This window comes from Lynx canadensis, chromosome D2, assembly GCF_007474595.2.
Source record: "Lynx canadensis isolate LIC74 chromosome D2, mLynCan4.pri.v2, whole genome shotgun sequence".
Classification (NCBI taxonomy): Eukaryota; Metazoa; Chordata; class Mammalia; order Carnivora; family Felidae; genus Lynx; species Lynx canadensis.
In genome coordinates this window covers 1,127,423-1,151,680 of record NC_044313.2, presented here as the reverse complement: position 1 = coordinate 1,151,680, position 24,258 = coordinate 1,127,423, and the positions used below count along the sequence as shown (strand labels likewise).

The 24,258-nt window shown below is 56.8% G+C and overlaps 1 protein-coding gene and 1 pseudogene across 1 annotated transcript in view; both read right to left on the bottom strand.

Moving 5' to 3' along the window:
* The window catches only part of STK32C (serine/threonine kinase 32C), a 78,294-nt gene extending 59,112 nt beyond the window's left edge, over positions 1-19,182 (bottom strand). The window contains 2 exon segments of the mRNA XM_030334996.1: positions 18,920-19,106; positions 19,108-19,182. Of these exon segments, the coding sequence (XP_030190856.1) occupies positions 18,920-19,106; positions 19,108-19,182 (262 nt within the window).
* LOC115527404 lies at positions 1,024-1,364 on the bottom strand (annotated as a pseudogene).
* Positions 19,183-24,258: the final 5,076 nt, after the last annotated feature.

The following is a 24,258-nucleotide window of genomic DNA, read 5'->3' as shown; positions in this document are numbered from 1 at the left end:
CAAAACACCACTACCAGGAATGACAGGGGAGGCATCACTACAGACATTAGGAGAACGACAACTTTATGCCAACGAAGTCACTAGCTTAGCTGAAATGGGCGGATTCCAGTCCTTGAATGGGAATCCAAAACTAACACGGGAAAAAATGGAAAATGCAAATATGCCGTATCTATTAAAGAAATTGTGTTTGTAATTAAAATCTTCCCACAAGGAAAACTCTAGGCTCAAATGGCTTTGCCGGTGCACTCTAGCAAACACTTGAGGAAGTCATGCAAACTTGTTCAGAAAACAGAAGGGGAAAGAACACCTACAACCCATTTTCTGAGACTAGCATAAACCTGATACCAGAACCGGACGAGGACGTTGCAAGAAAAGAAAATCTAGGACAATATCCCTAATGAGCATGGAGATAAGAATTACTGAAGAAATATTAGCAAATTGAGTTCAATGATAGATAAAATCCAACCTAGTGATGCAAGGCTGGGATACTATTCAAAAGACGATGTCATTTACCACATTGGCAGAATAAAAGAGGGAAATCATGTGATCACCTCCACAGGAATAGGAAAAGCACTTGACAAAATTCAACATCATTAATGGCTTAAAAGCAAAAAATCCCACCACACTAGGAGGAGAAACTTCCTCAACCTGAGAAGGGCATCTTTGAAAAAGCCCAGCTGACACTGTGCTTAATGGTGAAATACTTAAACCCCTTTCCCTAAGACCAGGAGAAAGGCCAGGGTGCCTGCTCTCCCACTTCTGTTCAACTCTGTGCTGGGATCCTAGACAGTGTGCTAAGGCATAAAGTTCTAAATGGAAGAAATAAAATTGTCTTTGTTCACAGATGCCGTGATCGTGACATACAAGGTTTTAGGATACAGTGGATGTGCAACATTTTTTAAATTGTGTTTGTTTTTTGTTTGTTTGCTTTTTTTTAGAAAAAACACAGGACTACTGCTCCCATTACAAAGGGCAGGTCTTTGCAGGATGAAGAAGGGAATTCTGAGGGTGAGAAGGAGGCCCCTACTTGTCAGTGATGAGTGGGTTCCACAGGACTATGATGACTCAGGCCCTGCGCAGGAACTTCTTGGAGATGTAGTGGTCCTTGTCGACTGGGGTGGATTTCTTGCCCTAATGCTCTTGGGGACTCGGTCCACATCTCCTCCAGCACCGCGTCGCTGTCCCTGTCGAAGGGCATTCCTATGGCCTGGGGGCTTCTTGTCGTTGTGGCCACTGATGAGCACTTGGGTGTTGTTCTTGACTGACTGTGAGCACAGCGAGTGGACCCGGGTTAAACTCTTCCTCGTCCCGCTTCTGCAGCTGCTCCAGGGTCACCTCCTCTTGGGTTTGTTGAGGACACTCATAGTGGTAGTGGCTGCGCTCCCAGGTCAGTGTCGACTCCTCTGCATCGCTTCTGCCTCTCACAACGTATTAAGTATTAGATATGGAGAGAAAATTGAACAAAACTTGTGCAACCCCTGCACTGAAACTATGGAATGAGACAGAAAGTAAAGACCGGAATGGACAGCATGATTTGCTATGTTCATGGATTCGAAGACTCAAAATTTTAAGAGGCCCATTCTCTCTGCATCAATCAATAATTTCAATGCAATGCCGATCAGTATCTCAGCCAGCATCTTTTAGGAATTGACAAACTGATTCTAACATATACACGGAAAGGCAAAGAATCTAGAATAGTGAAAACAATTTTGAAAAAGAAGACCAAAGTTGCAGGGCAAGCACATCTGCTTTCAAGATGTATTATGAAGCTACAATAATCAATATGGTATAGTATTGGTGTAAAAGATCAAGCAGACATCCCTATTGCAAAAGAAGGAGGAGGAGGGGGAGGAGGAGGAGGAGGAGGAGGAAGAGGGGAAAGGGGGAAGAGCAGAGAGAGGGACGGAGGGAGGAAGAAAGACAAGAAGGAAAGAAGGAAAGAAGGGAGGGGGGGAACCTTGGCCCTTACTTCATATTAACACAAAAATCAACTTGAAATGGAGCTTTAAAATTAACAGCTAAAACTATAAAAGTTGTAGAAGAAAATAAAGGATAAAATCTTTGTGATCCTGAGTTGGGCAAATATTTCCTAGAAAGGACAAGAAAGGAACAAACCATAGAGGAAGAAATTTTTACTTCATCAAATTTTGACTTATTTTCCAGAATCCCCTTTAAGAACCAAATCGGAATCATATATACAGAACTGGCTCCTATAAACCAGCACACAATTGGATTAGCCATAGGGGATGGGGGAAACTTTCTGGGATGAAAGAAATATCCCACACTTGACAGCAGTGGTACTTACAAAACTGTATACATTTGTCAAAAGTCATTGAATCACATCCTTTAAAATGACAAATTTTACTTTATGTAAATTACAATTCAGTAAACTGAATTCAAAAATTAACTGCTGGGGCACCTGGGTGACTACACCCACTCTTGACCTCAGCTCAGGTCTTGATCTCAGGGTCGTGAGTTCAAGCCCTGTGTTGGGCTCTGCCCTGGGCATGAAGCCTACTTAAAGTTTTTTTAAAATTGTATCTCTATGTAGTACTAATTAAAAACCTAAAAATAAAACTATAAAAAAATTAGGCCCCTTATGATAGCATCAGATAAACAAAATGCTTGGAAATAAAATTAATGAAAGATGCACAAGACCTGCATACTGAAAACTCCAACTTGTTCCTAAACAAGAAATAAATAAATAGTGAGATATACCATGTTCATGGATTAGAAGGCTCACTATTATTAAGATATCCATTTTCTCTAAAATTGATATACAGATATAACATAACCTCAACAAAATCTCGGCAGACTTTTTTGTAGACTCAAAATTTATATGGAAATACAAAGGCTATAGAATTGTCAAAACAATTTTGGTAAATGAACAAAGCTGGAAGACGTACACTATCTCTTTTCAAGATTTACCATAAAGCTGTAACAATGAAGAGAGTGTATCACTGGTATAAAGAAAGAGAAAGACAGATCCCAAAACAGACTCACACATGCAGATCAAATGACTTTTGACAAAGGTACCAAAATTATCCAATGAGGAAAACAAAGTCTTTTCAAGGGATGGTGCCGGAATAATTGGGTATCCACATGGGAAAAACCAACTCCCTACCTCATGCTTTGCACAAAAATGCGTTAGAAATTGGCCCTAGACCTAAACTTGACTCGAAGGTGGACAAAAATTTCAGACAAGACAGAGAAATCACCAACCAGAAGGGAATGACTGCTCATCTAAAAAGAACATTGAGGGGAAGAACAGGCCAACCACAGACGGGGAGAAAATATCACAACACATCCGTCCATCAAAAGACCTGAATCCAGAATGTCTAAAGAACTCCTTTTAGAGAGCTCAGTATTCATACAGAACTCAGTGTTAACAACGCACACACACACACCAAACGGGCAAAAGACTTAAACAGACCCTTCACACAGTAAGCTGTACAAATGACCAATCAGCAGATGAAAAAGTCATCAATACCATGAGTCATCAGGAGAATGCAAATGTTCCTAACACGAAAATTTCTCTTTGTTCATCATTTTTGGAACACTCATCGTCTGCCAACGTAAGAAGCATAATTTTCTTGATAATTGTATAGTTCTCCATGACAATTAGATTTGGCCGTGCCTACTGGAGAGATCCTGCCGAGCCTCTAAGACACCAGCCGGCCGCCCTGCGGGCCAGCAGATGCCTTCAACCCAGACCCCACGAGCACTCCCAGGGGCCCAGCCAGAAAGGAGAACAAGTCTGGGCCACGACTGCCCCTGCACAGTCCAGAACATTCCCTGAAGGTAGACCCGGCGTGTGTGACACCCATCGGGTCAGAAAGACTCCAGCTGGGGTCGGTCTGAGCACTTCCAGGTCAACTCGCACGTTCCCTCCTTCCACTCAGTCGACTTAAATGCAACAAGCAAGGCCCTGGGAGCCCCCGGTAAATACAGTGTGGTCCTGCCCTCGCGGCATTGCGGGCACTGGAGAAAGATGCACATTCCTGTGACAGGAGACTCCTGGAGAGGGTCTCTGTCTACTGTGCAGGCTTGCGTGCACACGCACACGCACGCGCACGCACAGACGTGCAGCACACGCAAGAACACCATCTCCAAACAGAAAGCTGCTTTTCTTGGGCCATCCGTGCTGCTGTCTGTGAGTCTGGCTTCCACGAGCCCCCGGGAAATCGAAAGCCCCCTGAGTCCTCGACCCAAGGCCGTGGCCATGTCCTGTGTGCCGTGCCCCGAGGGCCTGAGGCCCAGGCTGCTGGCGGGCTGACCCAGGGTCTGGGAGCTGAGGCACCACCAGTCAGAGGGTGCTGAACCACCAGCTCCCACCTCACTACTCTCGTGGAGGACGGCTCTCTTTGCCGTAGGGCTGCCGTCCACTCACCAAGGTGATGTCAACGGCAACCGCACTGGAAACGGAGACACTGCAAGATTGTGTAATTAACAGAGCCTTTCGGGACGTTTCAATTAACTCAGTCTGCAGATGAGCAAACTCCTGTTCTCTGGAGCACCGAGATTTTTTAATTAAAAGGAATTTGAGATAATTTTGTAAAGGTTTCTTGGATTCCACTGGACACGCCCACAAGGGTCTGAAGGCAGGTGGCCCACCTTGTTCCAGGTGACCACGGTCCCCTCGGCTTTCTTGGCCTGCAATGCCCTCCCTCCAAGACTGCACACGTGGGCCCGAAGATGCGCATCATCCCAGCAAGAGGGTGGGCTCAACTTTCCGAGGACTGAGGAGCCCTGTCAGCCCCGGAAGTGATAAGCCCACAGGTGAGCTGGGCTGCACAAACCTTAACTTCCCGGCCCCAAGACACAGCTCTGCCACCCTGCGCACTGCCCTGGGGACGCTCAGCCTGCGGGCTGGGGGTGCGGTCAGCACGGGCTCTGCGTCCACCTGTGCGCACAGGACAGGCTTTCCTAACCTCGTGTCCCAGCGAGACAGACATGGGCCCTGGCAGGCAGGCAGGGGGAGGGTCCCCCAACACCGGGCCTCTCTCAAGATCCAAGGCTCCCTCTGCAAGGGTCCAGGGGGCCCCGTCGAGACAAAGCATCTCCTGGGCCCCAGACCACTCCAGCTGCTTCCTAAAGACACAGGAGCCAGAACACTGGGCAGCAGCCCACGAAGGCTGCTACCGCAAAGTCCAGCAGCACCATGCACGGCACCCCCTCCACGGGCAGGAGGTGCCCACACGGAGTGGACAGCTAAGGCGAGCAGAGCCCAGGACACTTGTCGGCCAAGCAGGGGCCGCTCCCACACACTCCCACACACACAGGCATAAATATATCCTTATATACTCTCTCTCTCTCTCTCTCTCTCACACACACACACACACACACACACACACACACACACACACTGCCAGGTCCATGGGCAGGGACTCCCAGAGACGCTTTGGAAGGGACGCCAACTCCCCAGACCCTCAGCCACGCCTCAGCTGCATTTCCCAGCCAGTGGTCACAAGAAACTCAAGGCTCAGTGCTCCCAATGGCTAGCACTGTGGTTCTCAGCAGGGGGCAGTTACCCCCTGGGGACATGTGGCAATGCCTGGATGTATGACTGACTGTCACAAATGTGGGGGGGGGGTTGCTGCTGGCACCAGTGGGCAGAGGCCAGGGATGCTGCTAACATCCTGCAGTGCAAGGAACCGCGCCCCTCCCCCTCCAAGAACGACCCGGCCCGGATGTCCACGCTGCAGAGCCTGCCTGGCTTAGAGGTGGCCCCTGCTCCACCCTGTACAGGGCAGCCCCCGCCAGCTTGGCCTGTGGAAGTCCAGGGGACCCTGTGGTCAGAGCTGTACCCAGCTGAGGCCCCAAAGCCGCCCTGCACACCAGTGACCGCCCCAGAAGGCACGGGGACCCTGTGCGGAGGGAGGCGGCTGTGGCCCCGGACACGAGGCACACACCTGCTCACCAGCCGGGTTCTCAGCTCCTGTCACATGTGCGTTTCATAAGCAGCCCACACACAGCCTCTCCAACCCAATCCAGGGAAAGGGCTTTTGGGACAGCGGCACCTGCATCTGCCCAAATTCATCCGTCACGTTCAGCCCGAAGGCAAGTGCAGCCAGTCTCCTGTGTCTCCAACAGCCGGGACAGCCACTCCCCCCCCTGTGCCCCATTCCCCGTCCCCTGCAGGCCCTGCCCTGACTGCTCCTAAAGCCCAGTGTCCTGAGCCTGTTTGTCCAAGTGACCAGGCAGCTTCACCTAACTTCTCTGACGGCCTGGAACAGAACACACGCCCCCAGAGAAGACGGAACAGAGTCATCCAGAACCGAAGCCAGGGTCTGGCCGTCCAGAGGGCTCTGCTGCTGCCAGCTGGGGATGGGGGAGGGCAGGGGGCAGGGCCAGAGGGCCCGGACTGCCACGACAGGGCACTGAGTGGGCAGGAGCCATGCCGGACACACGGGCTGGTTACACCCGGCCCCAAGGAGGGCTCGGGCCTGGGGGCGCCAGAACTTGGTTCTGAAGGGGCCGAATCTGAGAGTGTGAGACACATCAGCGGTAGTGTCGAGTCAGAGACTGGACAGAAAAGTCCGCTACGTGGGAGGCAGGTCCCGGCTGGAGATATAAATTTGGGAGTCGGCATATGGATGACATTTGAAGCCGTGAGGCGGCCGATGCGTGAGTGTAGTGACACACGGTGGGGAGAGAAGGACCGGCCGAGGGGCCGAGGAGAAGCCAGTGGCGGCGCCCTGGGAACCACAGGGAGGGAGCGACTCTGGGCGGCTCCGCGGTGCTGGGTGCTGCCACGGGTGGAGGTCGAGCAGAGCTGGGGCATCACTGGCAGCCACGTGGAGGGGACCTTCCCCCGGGCGCGGGGCCGCAGGCTCCCAGGGGCAGAGAGGCAAGGACGAAGAGCCCCTGATGAGTTTTGCGGGAGACGGGGAGCAGCGCACATGCAACGCCTACAGGACGCCTGCACCACGAGGGCCCTGGGGACACAGAACCACGTGGCTCCACCCTGGCCACCCTCAGGAGCCGGTGACGCAACCCGTCAACACGCACGAAACCTGAGCTGAGCTCAACACAGGGCTCGGCTGAACCCGGGGGGCCCGGGAGCTCGACCCGCCCGTCTCCGCTGCAGCCGTGGACGGCTCTTCCCGCCCCCACAGAGCCTCTGAGACGTCCTGGGGCAGGGAGGGCAGAGATGCGCACATTCTGTCAGGCCTACACCTAGGAACACATCCTGGGTTGTAGGGTCATTGCCCCCCAGCCGAGGGCCAGTAGGAGCCATCTGAGGCTGGACACTTCCGGCACGACGGGGGCCCCGGCCATCTCAGCCGGAGGGTATTTGCGAGAAGGGCCGGGGAGGTTTGGGCTCAGTGCGGCGGCACGGGGGCGTAGGGGCAGCGGCCTGGCCACTGTCAGGGTGCTTGGACAGCTTTAGGGCTGGGCATCCTCGTAGCTCGTCCACAGAAGGTGGGGGGTAAAGTGGGTGCAGAGCTGTGACTGGCAGAGCCGGACATGGGGGAGTCCGGCCATTTGGGCTTGGACAACACTCGTGACGTGGCACGGAGGGCTCTTGTCTATGTCTTGGCCCATCACGGTCGGACGTGGGTGTTCTGTGATATCGTTTACATGCCACACGAGAGCGCCAGGGCCCGGCCGCGTGCCAAGCCAGCTCCAGACGTGAAGGCTGGGCTCTCTCTGCCACGTCCCGCCGAGCAGCTTCTGAAGTGGTTGTGTGAATTCACACTCCCTCTGCCCGGGGCGTACAGAGCAGGTGCACACTACAGATACTCAGCTCGCTGAAGGAGGTGACGGGCACACACCAGAGCCCGTGCTTCAGAGAGACGGTCCTTTCCCAGGAACAGTGAGCACCCCTGGCACCCGGACGTTGGATCCCGGCACTGTCCCCTCCCCGACAGAAAGACCCGGGCTCCCTGGAGAGCTGACTGACTCCAGCACCGGGCCAGGGGCAAACCTTGTGGGGCCAGAAAGGAAGCGCTCAAAAGGCTGCAGGAACAAGAGAAGGGCGACGGGGCGTGCCAGGGGCACGGGAGCCAGCCGAAGGCCGGGCCGGAGCTACAGCAACAGAAGTGACAATGAAGTCACACTGGATTATAACCCAAGTGCCCGACTAACACCCTTGCGTCCACACTAATATACGTGAATGACCCAACAACCACACAAATGGGGAGGAGAGACAAATCCGCGCAGAACGTAGACGCCTCCGCCTCCGCCTCCAGAATGGGGGCCTGACACCCACCCCCTAAGCGTGGGTGGTGCGTGGGGACTGCCGACAGGACAGTCCCTGACGGCGGATGCTCCTGAGTAGGAGGCCGCAGCCACAGGGACAAGGTCAGAGCCCCGCTGGGCTCCTCCCACAGACCCATAACCCAGTGGGACCCCGACATGCTACAAAACACCTGACCAGCTCTCCTCGAAACCACCGAGGTCATCAAAAACCAGGAAAGGCTGAGAAACTATCGTGGCCCAAGAAATGTAAAGAAAGGCACGTCACGTGGAACCACGGAACAGAAGAATATCAAGTACAGACGGGAAACCTGAATCAACTATGGGCCTCCGTTACTCAGTTGTGACTGTTAATTCCACGTGTCAACTCGATTGGCCACGGGCGCCCAGATCACGCACTCTCCCGGCGGGTCTGGGCGTGTTTCGGGTGATGCCAGCACTGCAGTCCGTGGATTCAGTAAAGCCGACCCCCACCCCAGCGAGTGTGGACATCGACCAATCCACCGAGGCCCTGATGGAGGAAGGGTGGACTCTCCCTCTGTTCCTGCCTCACCTTCCGGGACGGCTCGTGTCATGTTCTGCCCTCGGACTGGGAGCTGCCCACGGATGCAGACTCAGTTCCCGGGGTCGGCCGGCCCACGGCTGACTGGATCCTGCTTGGCCCGGGTAACTGTGCGAGCCCCCCGGTCGAAATAAATCCCCCAATACGCACACACCCCCCCGCATGCACGTGCACACACGCACACACCACACTCTTGTTCTGCAAGTGCACCCCCCCCCCCCGACAGCCCTGACTACTATGGGGTCAGGTCACGGTGGGCTCACCGGGTGTGGCTGTCTGACCCTCCACCCTAACACAAGACACTGATGTTCGTGGAAACCCGTGGTGACGGCTCGTCGCACTGCCTTCAGACTGTGCTGCAAATCTACAATATTCTCTCTCTCTCTTTTTTTTTAAGTAGGCGTCATGCCCCTGAGATCAAGACCTAAGCTGAGATCAGGAGTTGGACGCTCAACCCACTGAGCCACTCAGGGGCCCCTAAAATACTCCAAGTTTACAAGAAAAAACTTTTGAAAAAGTAACACATGCCTCATATGGATCCAAGCATGGATTGGAAGGCGATACGGAAAACTGCAGGTGGTTGTTATATTAGTGCTGAGGTTACATAAGACGCTGAATTTCTTAATATTTTTTCTTGTCACTTTTTGTTATATAATAAGAAGCTATAAAGTTTAAAAAAAAAAAAAGGAGCGTCCTGGCAACAGCGTCTGGTGGCTACATGAGCAGCCACGTAATTTGTCACACAAACCAGGACACGTCTGAGAGTGACAGGGAGGCCGTTCATCACCACGCCCGACCAACCAGCAGGAACCGGCGTCGTGCGGGGTACAGGGTCGTAGCTGCGTCCTCCCTAAATTCCTGCGCATCGTGGCCCCAGAGCAGAGCCGGGTCAGCGGGGAGGCTTTGTCAGAGGCACCGAGACGTGCACATTGGTGTCCGGGGGCCCTTCTCAACCTTCTCGACCCTGTGAGCCCGCACAGCCAGCTCACCCATGGCTGACCACGCACTCTTGCCCGAAGCACCCTACAGGGGTGGGGGGAGGGCCACCCCAGGTTTTCCAGCTGCTGTATGTGCCACGGGGCCGCCAGCCCAGGCATGAACTGCTCGCGCACGTGTGGACGGGGACCCCCTCTCTTTGTGGCTTCCTTCCTGTTTCCCTGTCCCCCACCCTCCCAGTCATGTGCTAATTTTGCAAAGCATCCTTTCTGCCGAGGAGCTAAAATACAATTTCAGAAACACACGACGACCTTGATTCTAGAAGAAAAGGAGAAAACAAAAGAATTGGGGACGAAGGAGAGACACGACCCAGGACAGCCCAGGTGGGTCCCCTGGACCCAGGGTCCCTGTGAGCTTCCCGGAAAAGTCCCCAGGGCCAGGTGGGTCACAGGCGCTGGCAGGTGCACAGCCCGCAGGCTGCCTGGGCTCCATTCTTCACACCCAGGAGGCGCTCGCTTACCCTCTTTCTTCCTGTTTGTTTCCGAGACGGACGGCACTTCCCCGGAGGCTGAGTTTCGAGGCAGAGAACCGAATTCCGCGAGTGTCCCAGGGATTCCCGGGGCTCTGACACAGCGACCGGCTCTGCTGGGTGGTGCTGGGTCCTCTTGCCACACTGGCACCCTGCGTGGCCCAGGAGTCGAGGTGGCCGAGAGGGCGCTCACACAACACGGGGAAGGCAGGCCTCTTCCCGAGGTGGCCGCGGGCAGGCACACTGAGGGGCTTCCGGCTCGTCCCTGCCGGCCACCCCCGTGTGCGTGGTCTCTCCCGAGCCCGAGCGGGACCTGCTCCAGCCACGCAATGCGGCGGAGGGACAGGCTGCCCGTCCACACCCACCGCGTGCCTCAGCCCCGGTGCGCTGGGCTCCATCGGCCTCGGCGCTCTCGGGAGGAAGTCCCACTCCCCCGCGGCAGACACCTGCGGACACGGAGGAGCCCCGAGACCACGGACGATAGGCCCACGCAGCCGCTGGTGATCCCTTCAAAGGGTGGGGCCCGATTCCCTCCCCTTGAGTGTGGGCTAAACACGGTGACCCACTTCCGGCAAGTGGCCTAAGGCGCCAGGGACAGCATGTGACTTCGGAGTGTGGCTTCCTCCTCTCTTCCGGCTCGTGGAGAGGCTGGCCGCCGTGGCGTGAGGCCACGCAAGCAGCCCCACGGAGAGGCCCACGCGGTGAGGGGCTGGCGCGGGAGCAGGGCCCCCGCCCGTCAAAGCTGCAGACTGTGCGGGTGCGGCCACGGCTCACGGCTCCCGGGGGGCCCGGAGCCAGACGCACCCGGGAGAGCCGCTCCCGACCCCCCAACTCACAGAAACGGAGGTGACGGCACGTCTTAAGGCCTGAGGTTTCGAGGTGGTTTGCTACGTCACAGAGAACAGGAACAGATAACACACAGCAGGCGACAGCGTGAGCCGCGACCCCCGGGGACGTGACATTCGGCCTCCAGGCCTCTGAGCCGTTCCAGCTGGGAATGAGGCACCGTGTATGTGAGCAAGGGAGCCACCGCGGATGTCCTGGGGGACCCGTCCCCACCGGACCCTGGCCAGTCACGAGAAATAATAAGGACAGGCGTTGTTAAGTCACTGAGCTTTGGGGCCCTTCGTCGCCGCAGATGAGTAACTGACGACTGGCCCCGCGGCCACAAACAGCGTCCAGTCTGAGAGACTCGGTGCTGAGACCCTGCCCCGCCCCCAGGGCTCCGGGTCGCACGTGGCCAGCCAGGTCCCAGGAGAGGCCCGGGTCCTGGGAGAGGCAGCCGACAGCACAGCAGACGCCTCCTCGCCCCGACGCTGCCACAGGCACGAAAGAACAAAGGCCACGCTTGCAAAGGCCCGAGTGTCTGTGCCAGGCCTGACACGCTCCCAAGGAAATCGCAAAGTCGTCTATTTCTTGCTTTTGTGACCAGTTCCACCTCACGCATACAAAGTATGAGGAGTCATGATGTGAATTCTGAGAGCAGAGACCTTTCTAAAGTCAACTTCTGAAATCGCTGTGAGAAATTGAATGTGCTCAGCTCTATTTTTAATAAATTGGGGGCGACACTGACTCCCACCCACACCAGCTCCTCGGTTTCGGAGCCTAGATAACAGCCAGCCAGGATTTCGCAGCATCGACGCGGGCCTGTGCCGGAGCCTCCGTGGGCTCCCAGGCACACGCGGGACGTGGCGGGGGGAGGAGGGGCCTTCCCACAGCTGAGTGGAGCCAGGCAGGGAGAGCCCCCAGCGGTCAGCTGCCTTGGTTTTTAAAGTAATAGATTTTAGGTCAATGACGAAAAACATTTTTTGATGAAGCAGGCATCCCAGATTTTAAAAATAACAATAATTGTATTAATTACAGCTTCTCCCAAGTTGTCTCAAATTCTGATCATGGAAATCGCTCCGCGTTTGGATCCAGCCAGTGTTTGGGGAAGCAAAAAGTAGCCCAGCGTGTCCTGCGGGGGCCCGGCCGGCTCGCACCCCGAGAGGAGCTCGGTGTCCACCCGCCTTGGGGAGAAGGAGCAGAACGGAGGGGGCCTGCGCGCTGGACGGCGAGGACTGACCGTTTGTGGGAACACCAGCCAGCAGGAGGAGCGCTTACCGAAGCTGTGTTTGTGTCCGTGGTCACACACAGGTTGCGGAGCGAGGCAGGTGTGAGGAAACACACGGTCGACCTATTCGAAGTAAGGAAGAACGACGTGCACAGGAAGGACAGGGACCCCAGCCCCAGGGCCAGGCCCTTCACTAAGGTCAATGCCACATTTGACTGAGCTTCCTGTGGACAGGGAGCCGGGCACAGGCCCTTAAAATAAGAACCGACCGGCCCCAAAGAGGACCAGAGGGGCCGTCCCGGGCCCCCCAGGAGGGCAGACGGCTCCCGTCAGCCCCCCAGCAAGGCCCTCAGGTGTGGGGCTGGACCGCCATGCTCCCAGCACACACCGGAGGGGAGCCAAGCGACCTCTGGGACACGCGAGCCCTCGGCACCCGCCAAGCAGCCAGCTCTGGGACCAAGGACACGCACAGAGGATCGGGGAGCACCTAGGTGTCCCTTAGCAACCCCCACTGGTACACTTGCCCGGCACGCCTGGGGAGGGATCAGAAGGAAGACGCCAAGTCCCCGCTTACGAAAAAGGAAAACGGTGGAAATGTGCTGTGGTTACGTGTGCCCCAGGCCGTACCTGAGACAGATCACGAAGAAATAAAGACACAACTGAAGGAGACACGGGGCCATCTCATAACCAGCAACTTCCCGGTTAGAGCCAGCTTGTGTCCAGGGCCGGTGTGGGCTCCCGTCCAATGCCCGTCACCCAGTGCGCCGAGCCCCAGGGGACTCTGCCCTCAGCATCTGGGCCTGCTAAGCCCTCCGCGCCCAAGGTGCGTCCCAGGGTGGGCGGCAACGGCACCACCTGGGAGCCGGTTGGCAATGCAGACCCTTGGGCCCCACCCCAGACCTGCTGAGTCGGAATCTGCCTCTTCACAAGGCCCCCGGGGGGGTTGGGGCCCAGGACGGCTGGGCCGCCCTGACCCTGTTCAGAATGAGTGCCCCTCCACGGCTTTGCCACCCTCAGACCCTCATCCTCAGACAGAAACCCTGAACAAAAATTACCCCCGCGCATTCGTACATTACTTCTCAACTGGAAAGCTGGGTGGTTAAATTTTTAAAAGAAAATCGGCTTATTTATAGCACTTTAAAACACACAACCAGATGGACAGGCGTGCAGAGGTCCCAAGTCCATTCTGAGACCAGCCTTGTCAGCCACGGGAGAGAAACACGCCAAGCTCCAGGGCTGCCTAAACGCCCTCCAGGACACCCAGTGCTGCCCCCCAGAACCCCAGAAACCCAGGAACGAACACGCAAGGGGGCTTTCCAAAGGGGCCGCGTGCCCTCCTACCCAACCTGAACCAAATGCCCGCCCCACACCAAGGGCCTCTGCATTGCCTCTACCAGCTGGTCAAGGACCCCAGGGTCCCAGGGTCTGCACCCGCAGGGCTTCTGGCCACCAAGGCCCCTGCCACGTGGGGAGGGTGTGTGAACCGCCATTAGCCCAAGTCTGGGTCCCACAGGGAGCCACCGCCCGGCCCCCCCACCCCTTCTTCCCGGTCAGGAGGGAAGGAAAAAGGTACTTCCTGACACTCAAGTCTATGCCCCCTGCAAACAGACTCTTAATAAGGAGGGGCCGAGCTGACCCCCACAAGGGTGGCCCCATGAGCACTAGCAGGCCGCCACCCGTGTGCCCCACCCGCTGCTCTTGGCCCTGCAAGCTCTAGACAACACAAAGGAAAAGTGGGGCACACGCACCGTAGAGTAGTGGACAACCCTTCTTTGCTGCTCGTGTGACTGGCCACCCAGAAAGCCCAAGCGCAGAAATCAAAACCCTGGGAACCGGCAAGGGTCTCAGCAGAGTGGCCACTTCCAGGATGAATAGTTTCAAAAGTAAAGTTTCGGGGTGCCTGGGGGGCTCAGTCGGTTGAGGGTCTGACTTCGGCTCGGGTCATGATCTCTCAGTCTGTGGGTTCGAGCCCCCCCGCCGGGCTCTGTGCTGACAGCTCGGAGCCCGGAGCCCGCTTCGGATTGTGGGTCTCCCTCTCTCTCTGCTCCTCCCCACTCGTGCTGTCTCTCTCTCACACCCAAAAAATAAACATTAAAAAAATTTTTTTAAACAATGAAATAAAAAGTAGAGTTTTCCTTCATTCCAGCACTAACCAGTGCGGAAAGATCCTGTTCACAGTTCACCGAAGCCCAGCAGCGAACACACAATAAAGGGCATTTAAACTTAGAAGCACCCTAAGTGAGCCCACAGGAGGAAGACCTTCTCGCTGCCATCAGATGTTGTTCCAAATGGATTGGAAGTTTCCATATGAAGTATTGGAAGGCAGCGCAGGTGCAGGTTTAGAAACTGGGAACGGACGACAGTAACACGACACCAAGGCCAGGCCCTGCCAGGAAGGAAGCTATTGATGAATCCGACCACACAAAAATTAAACACATCCGTACAAAGAAACCCCCAGCAACACTGCAAGATAAGTGGCAAATGTGCATAGGGGCTGTTCGCGGGTGAGGCTGTGTGCACGCGGAACAGTGAAAAGAAACGGGACAGCAAAGGTCCCAGTGGGAGGCACGCGATTCACAAGAGACAGCCGCCCCAGAGATAGAAAGCAAAGAGATTAATTACCAGTGCCATTGGCAGAGAAACTCCAAGCATTAATACAATCTTTACCTTGCGGACCGTCAAAAGTGTAAAACATCACCACCAGCCCAAGTTGGTGAGGACTCAGGGAAAGAGGGCTTTGGAGCACACGGCGAGAACAAACCACCACGGCCTTCCGTCCCGGCTGCTCCGTGGAAGTCTCTGCCCTCTCGCCCCTCCCCTGGGTCCCTCCTGCCATTCAGTTTACTTATTCACATTTCCTGTCCGCTGTCGGTCTCCCCACTGTCCCCCCCCCCCCCCGTCTGGTTACCCTACACGCAGCAGCCATACCCATTTGGTCACCAGCGTGTAAGGCGCAGCCCCGACGGCAGCTGGCTCACAGAGGGCCGTTCGAATCGAGGCCAGCCGGGCAGACGTACCAAGATGCCTTGGGTAGACACTCTTGCGTGTGTCATTCCCAAGTGCATGAAGCTGAATGCACAGAGATGCTTGTGCTGAGCTGTTTGTGATATTCACAGACAGGGAAACACCCCAACGTCCTACGATAGGAAATGAAGTGAATAGGGAATGTGGTATCTACACAGAGGAATTGTCTACACAGAGGAGAGCCGAAAGGCAGGGACTCTGGGACCCGACGACCCATCAAAACCACCAGCAGGGCCTAAAGACGTAGCGGTGCTGAGCTCTGCCCCCGCCCCCACCCCACCCCCACCCATCCCGACAAACTCAACTTGAATCTCTGGGGGGTGGGGCCCAGCCAGCCTGGTGTTTAAGGGCACCACGGAGTCTAGCTCGTGGCCACTTTTGAGGACCACGGTGGCAAATCTAGCCAACAAATGATGCTGTAGATCTATCAGGTATCTGCTACATATCGCTGAGTAAAAAAGCAGGTTACGACAGATCCACATACGGAACACGCTCCCATTTCCGTATCAGAGGGAAAAAGTGTGCTGCCACACGGCTGCACGCGTGAGAATGCCCCTAGGGCAAGGCTGCAGAAGACGTCCGCGTTCGCCACGGCGGGCTCTCGGGGCCAAGGATACACGTCTGAGTCTTCCCGTTGAGGACAATTTCAGGAAAAACAGCAAAGTATACACATTTATTTATTTTAATGCTTCTTTAATTAGAAAAAAAACCAAAGGCTTTTTTTTTTTTTTTTTTTTTTTGAAAAAAGGTGGCTTGAGAACGTGCTGGCCTCCTGTCCTGGCAGGCTGTCCACCCACCCAACAGACACAGGCGAGGCATTCTGCGGCCTTCAAGGCTCCCTTATTCCCGGTTTTCTTGGGGGAAGCAAACCTTTGCAGTGACTAGGTACTTACTCCCCGCTACTAAGCTAACGCCACACTGGGCTTGAGAAGGCCAGGTGCCCCCCGGTTATGGAGCTGCTCAGCAGGAAGGAGCTGGAGCCCCAGCCCCCACCCCATGGCCTCCAGCTCAGCAACCGCATTCCCCTCGGGACACCAAGACAGTGAGAGATGAGGGGGCTGCGGGACGGCCGCAACTCTGGGGCAGAGAGCAGAAGAAAGGCGGGTCCCCAGCAGGGTTCAGCTCCGGAAATCCAGGGCTCCCAGAAGTGGGCGAGGGATCTGAGGCGTGGGGGCAGGGGCGCAGGGAAAGGGGCCCCGGTCCGATGTGAGAGGCGCACAGAGTTTGAACACGCGGCCGGCACCCGCCAAGTGAGCACAGGGTTCTCGGCGCCGCAGGACCCACAGGGACGAGGACACTTAAGACTTTCTATATCACAACCACGCTTTTTAGCTGGGATTTACCTGGCACTCTGTTAAACTGCCCTCTTTTATTCTTTTTTTTTTTTTTTTTTTCCGTTTCTCTGCACACCAAACTTGATACATTAATCGGGAGTTTTAATCCAAAAAATTCATCAGAAGGGCTTCCGTTGCCATAGCAACCGTCCAGTCCCAGCAAATGCACGTCTCCAGCACAACTCGGCCGCCTCTTCCAGCCGGCTCTGCAGCGGGGCTGGGAAAGTCACGGAACCGCTGTCTGGAGGGGCCGGGAGAGAGCTGGGGTTCAGGGGCCACGGCTTGCGTCCCGACTCTCCTTCCTCCTTTCCAAACCCCACTCCTTCCATCTAAATAACGCCACGGACCTCACGCCAAGAGCTGCACAACATTCTCTCAGCAAACGTGTGCTGTGACTCTTGAGCCATATGTGTCCTGACAGTGACATGCAAACGTACGACAAAGTGGCTGCCGGCCTGGACATCGTTGCCGGCTGCCCAGCCCAGGCCCAGGCTTCGCCTCCCAGTCTCACCCAACAAAGTCCGGATAAGGCCCGATGGTGTGTTCAGTCTGGGGATGTGGCCACCGTGCCAACTGATGAGCAACTGACTGACGGTCACACGTCCGAAACAGCAAGCACCTGTAGCCCGAGTGGGCGCTCACTCCCACACACGTCCCCAAGAGCTGGTCCACGGCCGCTCTACTCCAGGCAGGTGAGGAGGGGTGCAGGATGTGCTCAAGAAGTCTCAAGTCAGACTGTGCGCATCATAAACAGACTCTGTGCTCTTTTTGCCTTTTCAATGATCCTTGAAGTCTGAGACACTGCACACCGTGAACAAACAGAAAAATCCCACCTTGAAAAGCTGGAGGCAGCCCCTGTGCTACATCAATTCCTCTACGTTCACATTCTCTGCCTTGGAGAGCACGGGGCTAAGGTACGAAGAGAGCGGCCGGCCCTTGGCTGACACCAGCACGTGCTCAACTCAGCCGTCTTTCTCATCCCGCAGCCAGAGAAGCCACATGTAGGGAGACCTGCTTCCTCACTCGTTCCCAATTCACTCTGGGCGTTCTCTACTTTGAATATTTATGTCAAAAGCAAAAATGTATAACATACGAAACACTCACAGCAGTGAGCTCTGCGGCTCTCAAGTTCAGAACACACTGTACCGATGGGGTGGGTCCGGAATGCACCCATGCCTGGCCCCTGCTGAGCTGCGGAGCCGGCACCCCCCCCCCCACCAACCCCCGGGGCACCTACAGCAGTCTCTCCACTGCTCTCTGACGATTGCCTGCACATCCACCACCACTGGCCTCAGGTCGTATTATTGTAATTTCCTATAACGCTTAAATTATTTATCAGAAAAATAGCTCGGGCTCTTGTGCTGAGCTGTGCTCTAAAATTATAAAAGACCCATCATACCTCTGCAGGCTGCCTACAAATGAAAAATGCATATTTCAACTATTTTAAGAAAATGTCAGAAAACATCAAGTGTGTCATCATTGTACCATTTAAATTATCTGCACGACATCTGTAAAAAGAGCTGTATGCTTGCATGTGAATTTATCACAGTGCCCCAAAGGCAGACAGACCTTCCCTGCAGGTGCTAAGTCAACAGTGGCCCATCACTCCTTTCCACTGGTGCCGCCTCCGCATGGCCACTCAAGAGATACCTCCCCTGGGTCAGCAGCTGTACCTGTAAGGGGACCTGAGAGGAAACTCTCAAAGGCAGTTCCCAAAGGGCAGGTCTTTGCACAAAGGCAAAGCCGTCTCCCCCACTGCACACCTGCGTGCAAAGACCGGGCACGGGGCGGCCACGCCACGCCGTCACCAGGCAGAGCTCCCAGGGCCAGGGACCCCGCGCCACCTGTGGGGCTGGCCTCTCTCCCTTCGCAAACGCGGCACAGTACAGGTGCAGAGCAGACCAAGCCTGCACAGCGCCCCTGAAAGGAAACTGGAAACACACAGCCGTCGCCACAGTACGTGGCTAACCCCGGGGCCACTCCGACCACGGACCCTCGCCCCAAAGGGCGGGCCCAAGCCTGTTCCGCCCGCCGCGCCGCCACTGGACACGGAGGACGCAGGCGGGAGCCCTGGATGCGCGTGGGCGCCGCAGGCACCACGAGCGAGTTTCCTCGGAAACCGAGCCGACCCGGGACGCCGTCCCACCCGGGCGGCCGCGGTGTCTGAGCGCGAGGAAAAGCTCCCGCCGCGGCCGCCCCGCGAGAGCGCGCACGGTGTCCGTGCGGCGCGGGTCCCCACGCTGCCCCCTGGAGCCGCCCGGGGGGCCCCCCGCGCTCACCGTCCTCCTTGTCGTCAAACACCGGCCTCCGCGCCGTGGCCGCCGACAGGGACGAGCCCATCCTCTTCTTCCACTTGCTCCACGGAAACAGGGGGCGCGGCTGCGCGCGGGCATCGCTCGCGTCCCGGGCCCGGGGCTGGCCTGCGGCGGGCGGCGGCGGGACCGGGAGCGCGTCGGGGCCCGGGGGGGCGCGCGCGGCCGGGGGGCGGCGAGCCGGGGGGCGCCGCGGCGCTGCTGCCTCTGCGCTCCGCGCCGCTCCTCATGGCCGGGCCTGGGTGCGCGCCGCGGCCGCAGCCGGGGACATGGCCCGCCCGCCGGGCGGGGAGCAGGGGCGGCGGCCGGAGCGGCTAGCGGCGCTCTCCGTGCGCCCCGGCCCTCGGCGCTGGCTGCCGGCGCGCGCGGGGGTGGGGCCGGGGCGGGGCCGGCGGCGGGGGGCGGGGCCTGGGGGCGGAGACCCGGCGGGCGGCGCTGGCGGTGGCGCGCCCCGCCGAGGGCCCGCCGCCCACCTCGAGCGGGGCCTGGTCTGCGCGGACCCTGCGGCGGCGGCACCGACTAGGAGGCGGGGACAAGGGCGAGGGAGGGAAGGCCACGATCCCCTCCGGGTCTCCCGAGAGGCCGGGAACGGCCCCGCTCGGCAAGGCGGCGGGGACTCGGGGCTCCCCTTGGGTGTCCCCACCCCCGCCGCTTTCGCGAACAAAGCCGGCCACCCGATGTGGGGCGGCCTTCAACTTCATCGTGAGGCCCTGCGCTTCGCCAGGCCGCGCGCGGGGCCGGGGAAGGGCGGCGGGGGCCGAGGCTGGGTGGGGGTCAGAGCGTGCAGGGGAGGGAGAGGGCGGGGCGGGCCGCGGGGCCTGGCACTTCAGCCCCTCCGCCAGCGGTCTGAGGGGAGGGAGCCTGGCTGCCAGCGCGCGCACTCACGGACTCGTGCACCCGCGCTCTCGGGGTCTCCTTGGCAGGGTCCCCGTCCTCCTCTCGGTGAGGCCTGCCGGACGCCCATCCGGAGCTGGAGCCCCTGGCGCGGGTGCACTCCGCGAGCCCTCCCAGGAACCGTGTGCCCGAGTTGCCCAGAGTCCCCTGGCCCTGCCCGGGTCCGACGAGGGCCTTGGCGCTGACCGCGGGGTTCTCCACGGCCTTCGCGGCGTATTTGGGGAGCGCCACGCACAGCTTAACCTCGGTGAGTCTCCACCCCTGCTCGCAAGGCCACGTGAGACCGCGGGAGTCCAGCGCTGGGCACAGCGGACGCCCTAGGAGACGGTTCTGAGGAGTGCCAAGCCTCCTGCACCTTAGACTTTGTCACTGAAGAATCATTTCTGTGATGGGTTGGCTTTTGGAGGCCTTAAGTTCTGCCTGGTAGCCAGGCCCAAAGCCCGGTCATTGCTTCCTTCCCCGAGAGGTCGTGGAGGGGCCTTCTGCTTCCCCACAATGCGATGGACCCCCCCTCCCCCCACCCCCCTCGCTCCCCGCTTGCAGGTCCTGCAAGGCCCTGCGGATCTCCCCGCCACTGCTCCTCCGTCCACGCACATCCTTCGGCCACCCTGGGCTCTGCCCTGTCTCTACCCCCCAACCCCAGGTTGTGGTACTCAGTCTCTCCCTCACCACTCCGGTCTCTTTCCATGGTTGGCTACACTTGTACCCCACCCCACCTTTGAAATTCAGCGTGGCTCCTTGACCTGCTTGACCAATGAAGTGAGAACTGTGGTGAGCTGTATAACACACGTGTGGGGCTGGCCATACATATCCCCTTGGCTAAGAGGAAGCCCCCATCACTGGGGACACTTGCAGAGCAGCCCCAGGCTTGTAGGACAGGTGTTGGGCCATTGAGATGGGGGAGGGGCGCATTTTTGCTCCAGCAGAAGCCAGGTTAGTCCCACTGATTTTGTGAACTGGTCTCTCACTTCTCCAAATGAGCTGTGCTTCCCTAGGGGGATGCCCCTGACATTGAGCCATAATTGTCACGTAACCAGAGTCCAGCACAGTCTCCAGTTTTCAGGTGTGCTTCATCTCATGTCACCGATATGAGATTAACACTTGTGGGCTGCCCGCCTCTTCGTAAACAGTCCTTTTGTGGAACTCTGAGCTGCCCTGCTGGGAAGCAGATACCAGCACTGGCCCCAGGAAACAGGAAACAAGTTCAAAGGGGATTCTGATCCTGGGGCGCTCACCGACGACGACGTTGAGGGTCCCGGCAGGAGATGGGAAGCAGACCATCCCTGGCTGTGGGCCACCAGCACTGACTCTGCTGGGACCAGAGTCCCAAACACGGTGGCAGGCAGGAGTTTGGGGGATCAAGTGCTGGGATGGTTGGCTGCCTGGCTTCTGATGACCACAGAGAGAATCATCAGAGAGGGGAACGCACAGCGGAGGGGCCGGAGCCCCATGGTGCATTGGAGGGCGCCCTTCGCCCGCTGGGATGGTACCAGGTCTGAACACAGGCTCGCGCATCGGTTCCCAGGGCCGCTGTGAGAAAGCACCGCAAAGTGGTGGCTGCAAACCACAGAAGTGGATTCTCCCACAGCCCGGGAGCGGAGCCTGTTCCTTCTGGAGGTACCGACAGGGAATCCGCCCCTTTCCGGGCTTCTGGTGGGCTCCTGGCAACCCTACGTGACCCTTGACCCGCAGGGGCGTCACTGCACTCTCTGCGTCCATTGTGACCTCATGTTTCACCTGCGTGTCCTCACCTCTTCTTCCCTTATGAGGCTTCAGGGCCCAGCTTCACGCAGGCTGACACCATCTCGAGATCCTTAATTACACCTGCAAAGAGTGTCTTTCCGAAGACGGTCCCATTCATAGGTTCTGGGTGGACATATCTTTTGGGGGGCCACCATTAAGCCTACCACAGTCCACGGTTGGGTCCTCCAACATCTGTGTCCATCCTGTATGCAGAATACCCCGCTCAGCACTGCGGCGTGAGCTCCAGGCCTAAAATGCCACCTAAGCATGATCAGCTCACGAGTCCCAAAGGTCACCATGTCTCTCAGGTGCTAGTGACACTCCGGGTGTGGCGCATCCCAAGGCAGAATTCCTCTTCATCTGTGCAGCTGGAAAACAAGATACCTGTTTCCCAAACACGTGGGCAGGTCGAGCGCAGGACAGACCTTTCCATTCCAAAAAGAGAACGTGGAAGAAACAAAGGGGTCACCACTCCCAAGTAAACTCAAAATGCAGCAGAGAAAATTCCGTTAAGTTTCAAGACCCGAGAAGAATCCTCTGCGACTGGAAGCCCCGTCCTCAGAGCTGTGTTCTTCCTTTATCCTGATGGGTTGCACGTACCTGCAGCTCACCAGCCCTGTCAGCCCCTTTCCTGCTTATAGAACTTTCTAGAAAGTCTGATAGCACTCTTTCACTCCGCCCTAAATCTGTTGCTCTCAGTGCCGACGAGCGGTGCATCTGCCAGCACAGCATTCGCAGACACACACGGGGCTCCCTTAAATGGGGGGGGGGGCAGTGAGCCCACCTTTCCCGCTGGGCTCTGCTGCGACGGCTGAGTGACTTAAGAGTCGCACACCAGCCTCTCCGGCAAGTGGCTGTGCAGCCACACCCTTGGCCCCCTGTTTCCAACATGCTTTTCCAATAGGCAATTTCCTAATTTTAGTGTTCTTTGCAATCCAGATAGGCCCAAATCATTAAGCGCTGGTTCACTTTTGCTTAAGAGACTTTCCTCAATTTATCTCTTTTCTCTCACATTCTACTATGAGCAGCAAGAGGAAAGCAGCCCACGCCTTTAACACTTTGCTTAGAAATCTCCTCAGCCAGTATCCAAGTTCATCACCTGCAAGGGGTTCTGCCTGACATCAGAATGCAGTCCAGCCCAGTTTTCTGCCACTGTACAACCGGGCTCGTTGTTCCTCTGGTTTCCAGTAGCACGTTCCTTGTTTCCATCGGAGACCCCACCACCTTTAATGCTCACCTTGCCACCAACAAACATCCTGTTCATGGTGGTGTGTGTCCTGTCCGAGGGCAGCATTCCCTTCGTCCTCAGTCCTCACCAGCCCACCCCGACGGGCCATATTTCTACCAACTGTCTCTTCAGGGCATTTCAACTGGGTCTCCTGGAATTAATGTCAGTTCAGAGCTGGTGTTCAGTAGTCCCCAAATGTCTGATTATGTCCTTCCCCCCCACCCCCACCCCCAGTGCTCAGTTACCCTGGTAGAAGGCCATCAGTCCCTTCGGGGAAGGCCGGGAGAAAGATAAACAGTATACATTTTTGGTAGTGTCCCAGAGTCCTTCTTCGAGGGGGCCCTTCCATTCAAGGGGCCCTGGGTCTGTTAACCAGCTCTGGTCTGGAAACTGTTGAGGGGCCATGGCTCCCTGTTTTTATGATTCAGGTTAGACTTTTGTTCACTTGACCTAGAACTTCTCTGCTAACACAGGCTTCCTGTCTACTCTACTTCCGGGAACATCGCGACTGACCAGCCAACACCACAGGTCTGCTCAAGTCAGACTTGGCCTCTGCTGTGCATCACGGCCACCATGGCCACCTTGCTCGTGGTAGTTGAGTGCCTCCTGTCATCATCCACTGGGGAAGAGTTTAGTTCATTTTGGGGTGTATGTCTTATTGGGTGGAATTATGATCTCATTATGTGTTTGTTTGGAGACCAAGTGTCGTTTAAAGAGGTGTGTATGATGTCAGGTCGGCAAGGGGTGGGCTTGTGATGGTTAATTTTCTGTGTCACCCTGCCTGGGCTTGGGAAGCCCAGAGAGCTCGCAAAACATTATTTCTTGGTGAGTCTGTGAGGGTGTCTCTGGAAGAGACTGATATTTGAGTTGGTAGACTGAACAAAGCAGACTATCCTCCCCGCCATGGGTGGGCAGCATCTAACCTGCTGGGGGCCTGAATTCTCTCTTCCGGAGCTCGGCTGTCCTCAGACACTGGATGGAGCTCCTGGCTCTCAGGCCTTCCGACTCTAGGACTTAAACCAGCTACCCACTCCACCCCTCGTAGCCCCTTCCCTGGTTTGTAGGCCTTCGGCCTTTAGACTGGGAAGTAACACTCCAACTCCGGTTCTCCGGCTTGCAGATAGCAGATCCCAGGGTCCCTCGACCTCTGTAACCATAGGACCCGGCTTCGGTAATGAACCCCCGCATATATACCTCTACATGTCCTATTGATTCCGTTTCTCTGGGAAACCCTGACTCGTACAACAACCCAAGAAGAAAACAATCCCCAATGGTGGTAGATTTAAATCCTCCTCTCTCTCTCCAATTGAGAGAGCAAGTACACACACACAAGTCTGAGGAACACCGTCACCCAACTTGCCCTAACCAACCTCTAGAGAACATTATAAACTCACTGGCATATTACACATCATTTTCAAGCATGCAAAGGACATTCATGGAG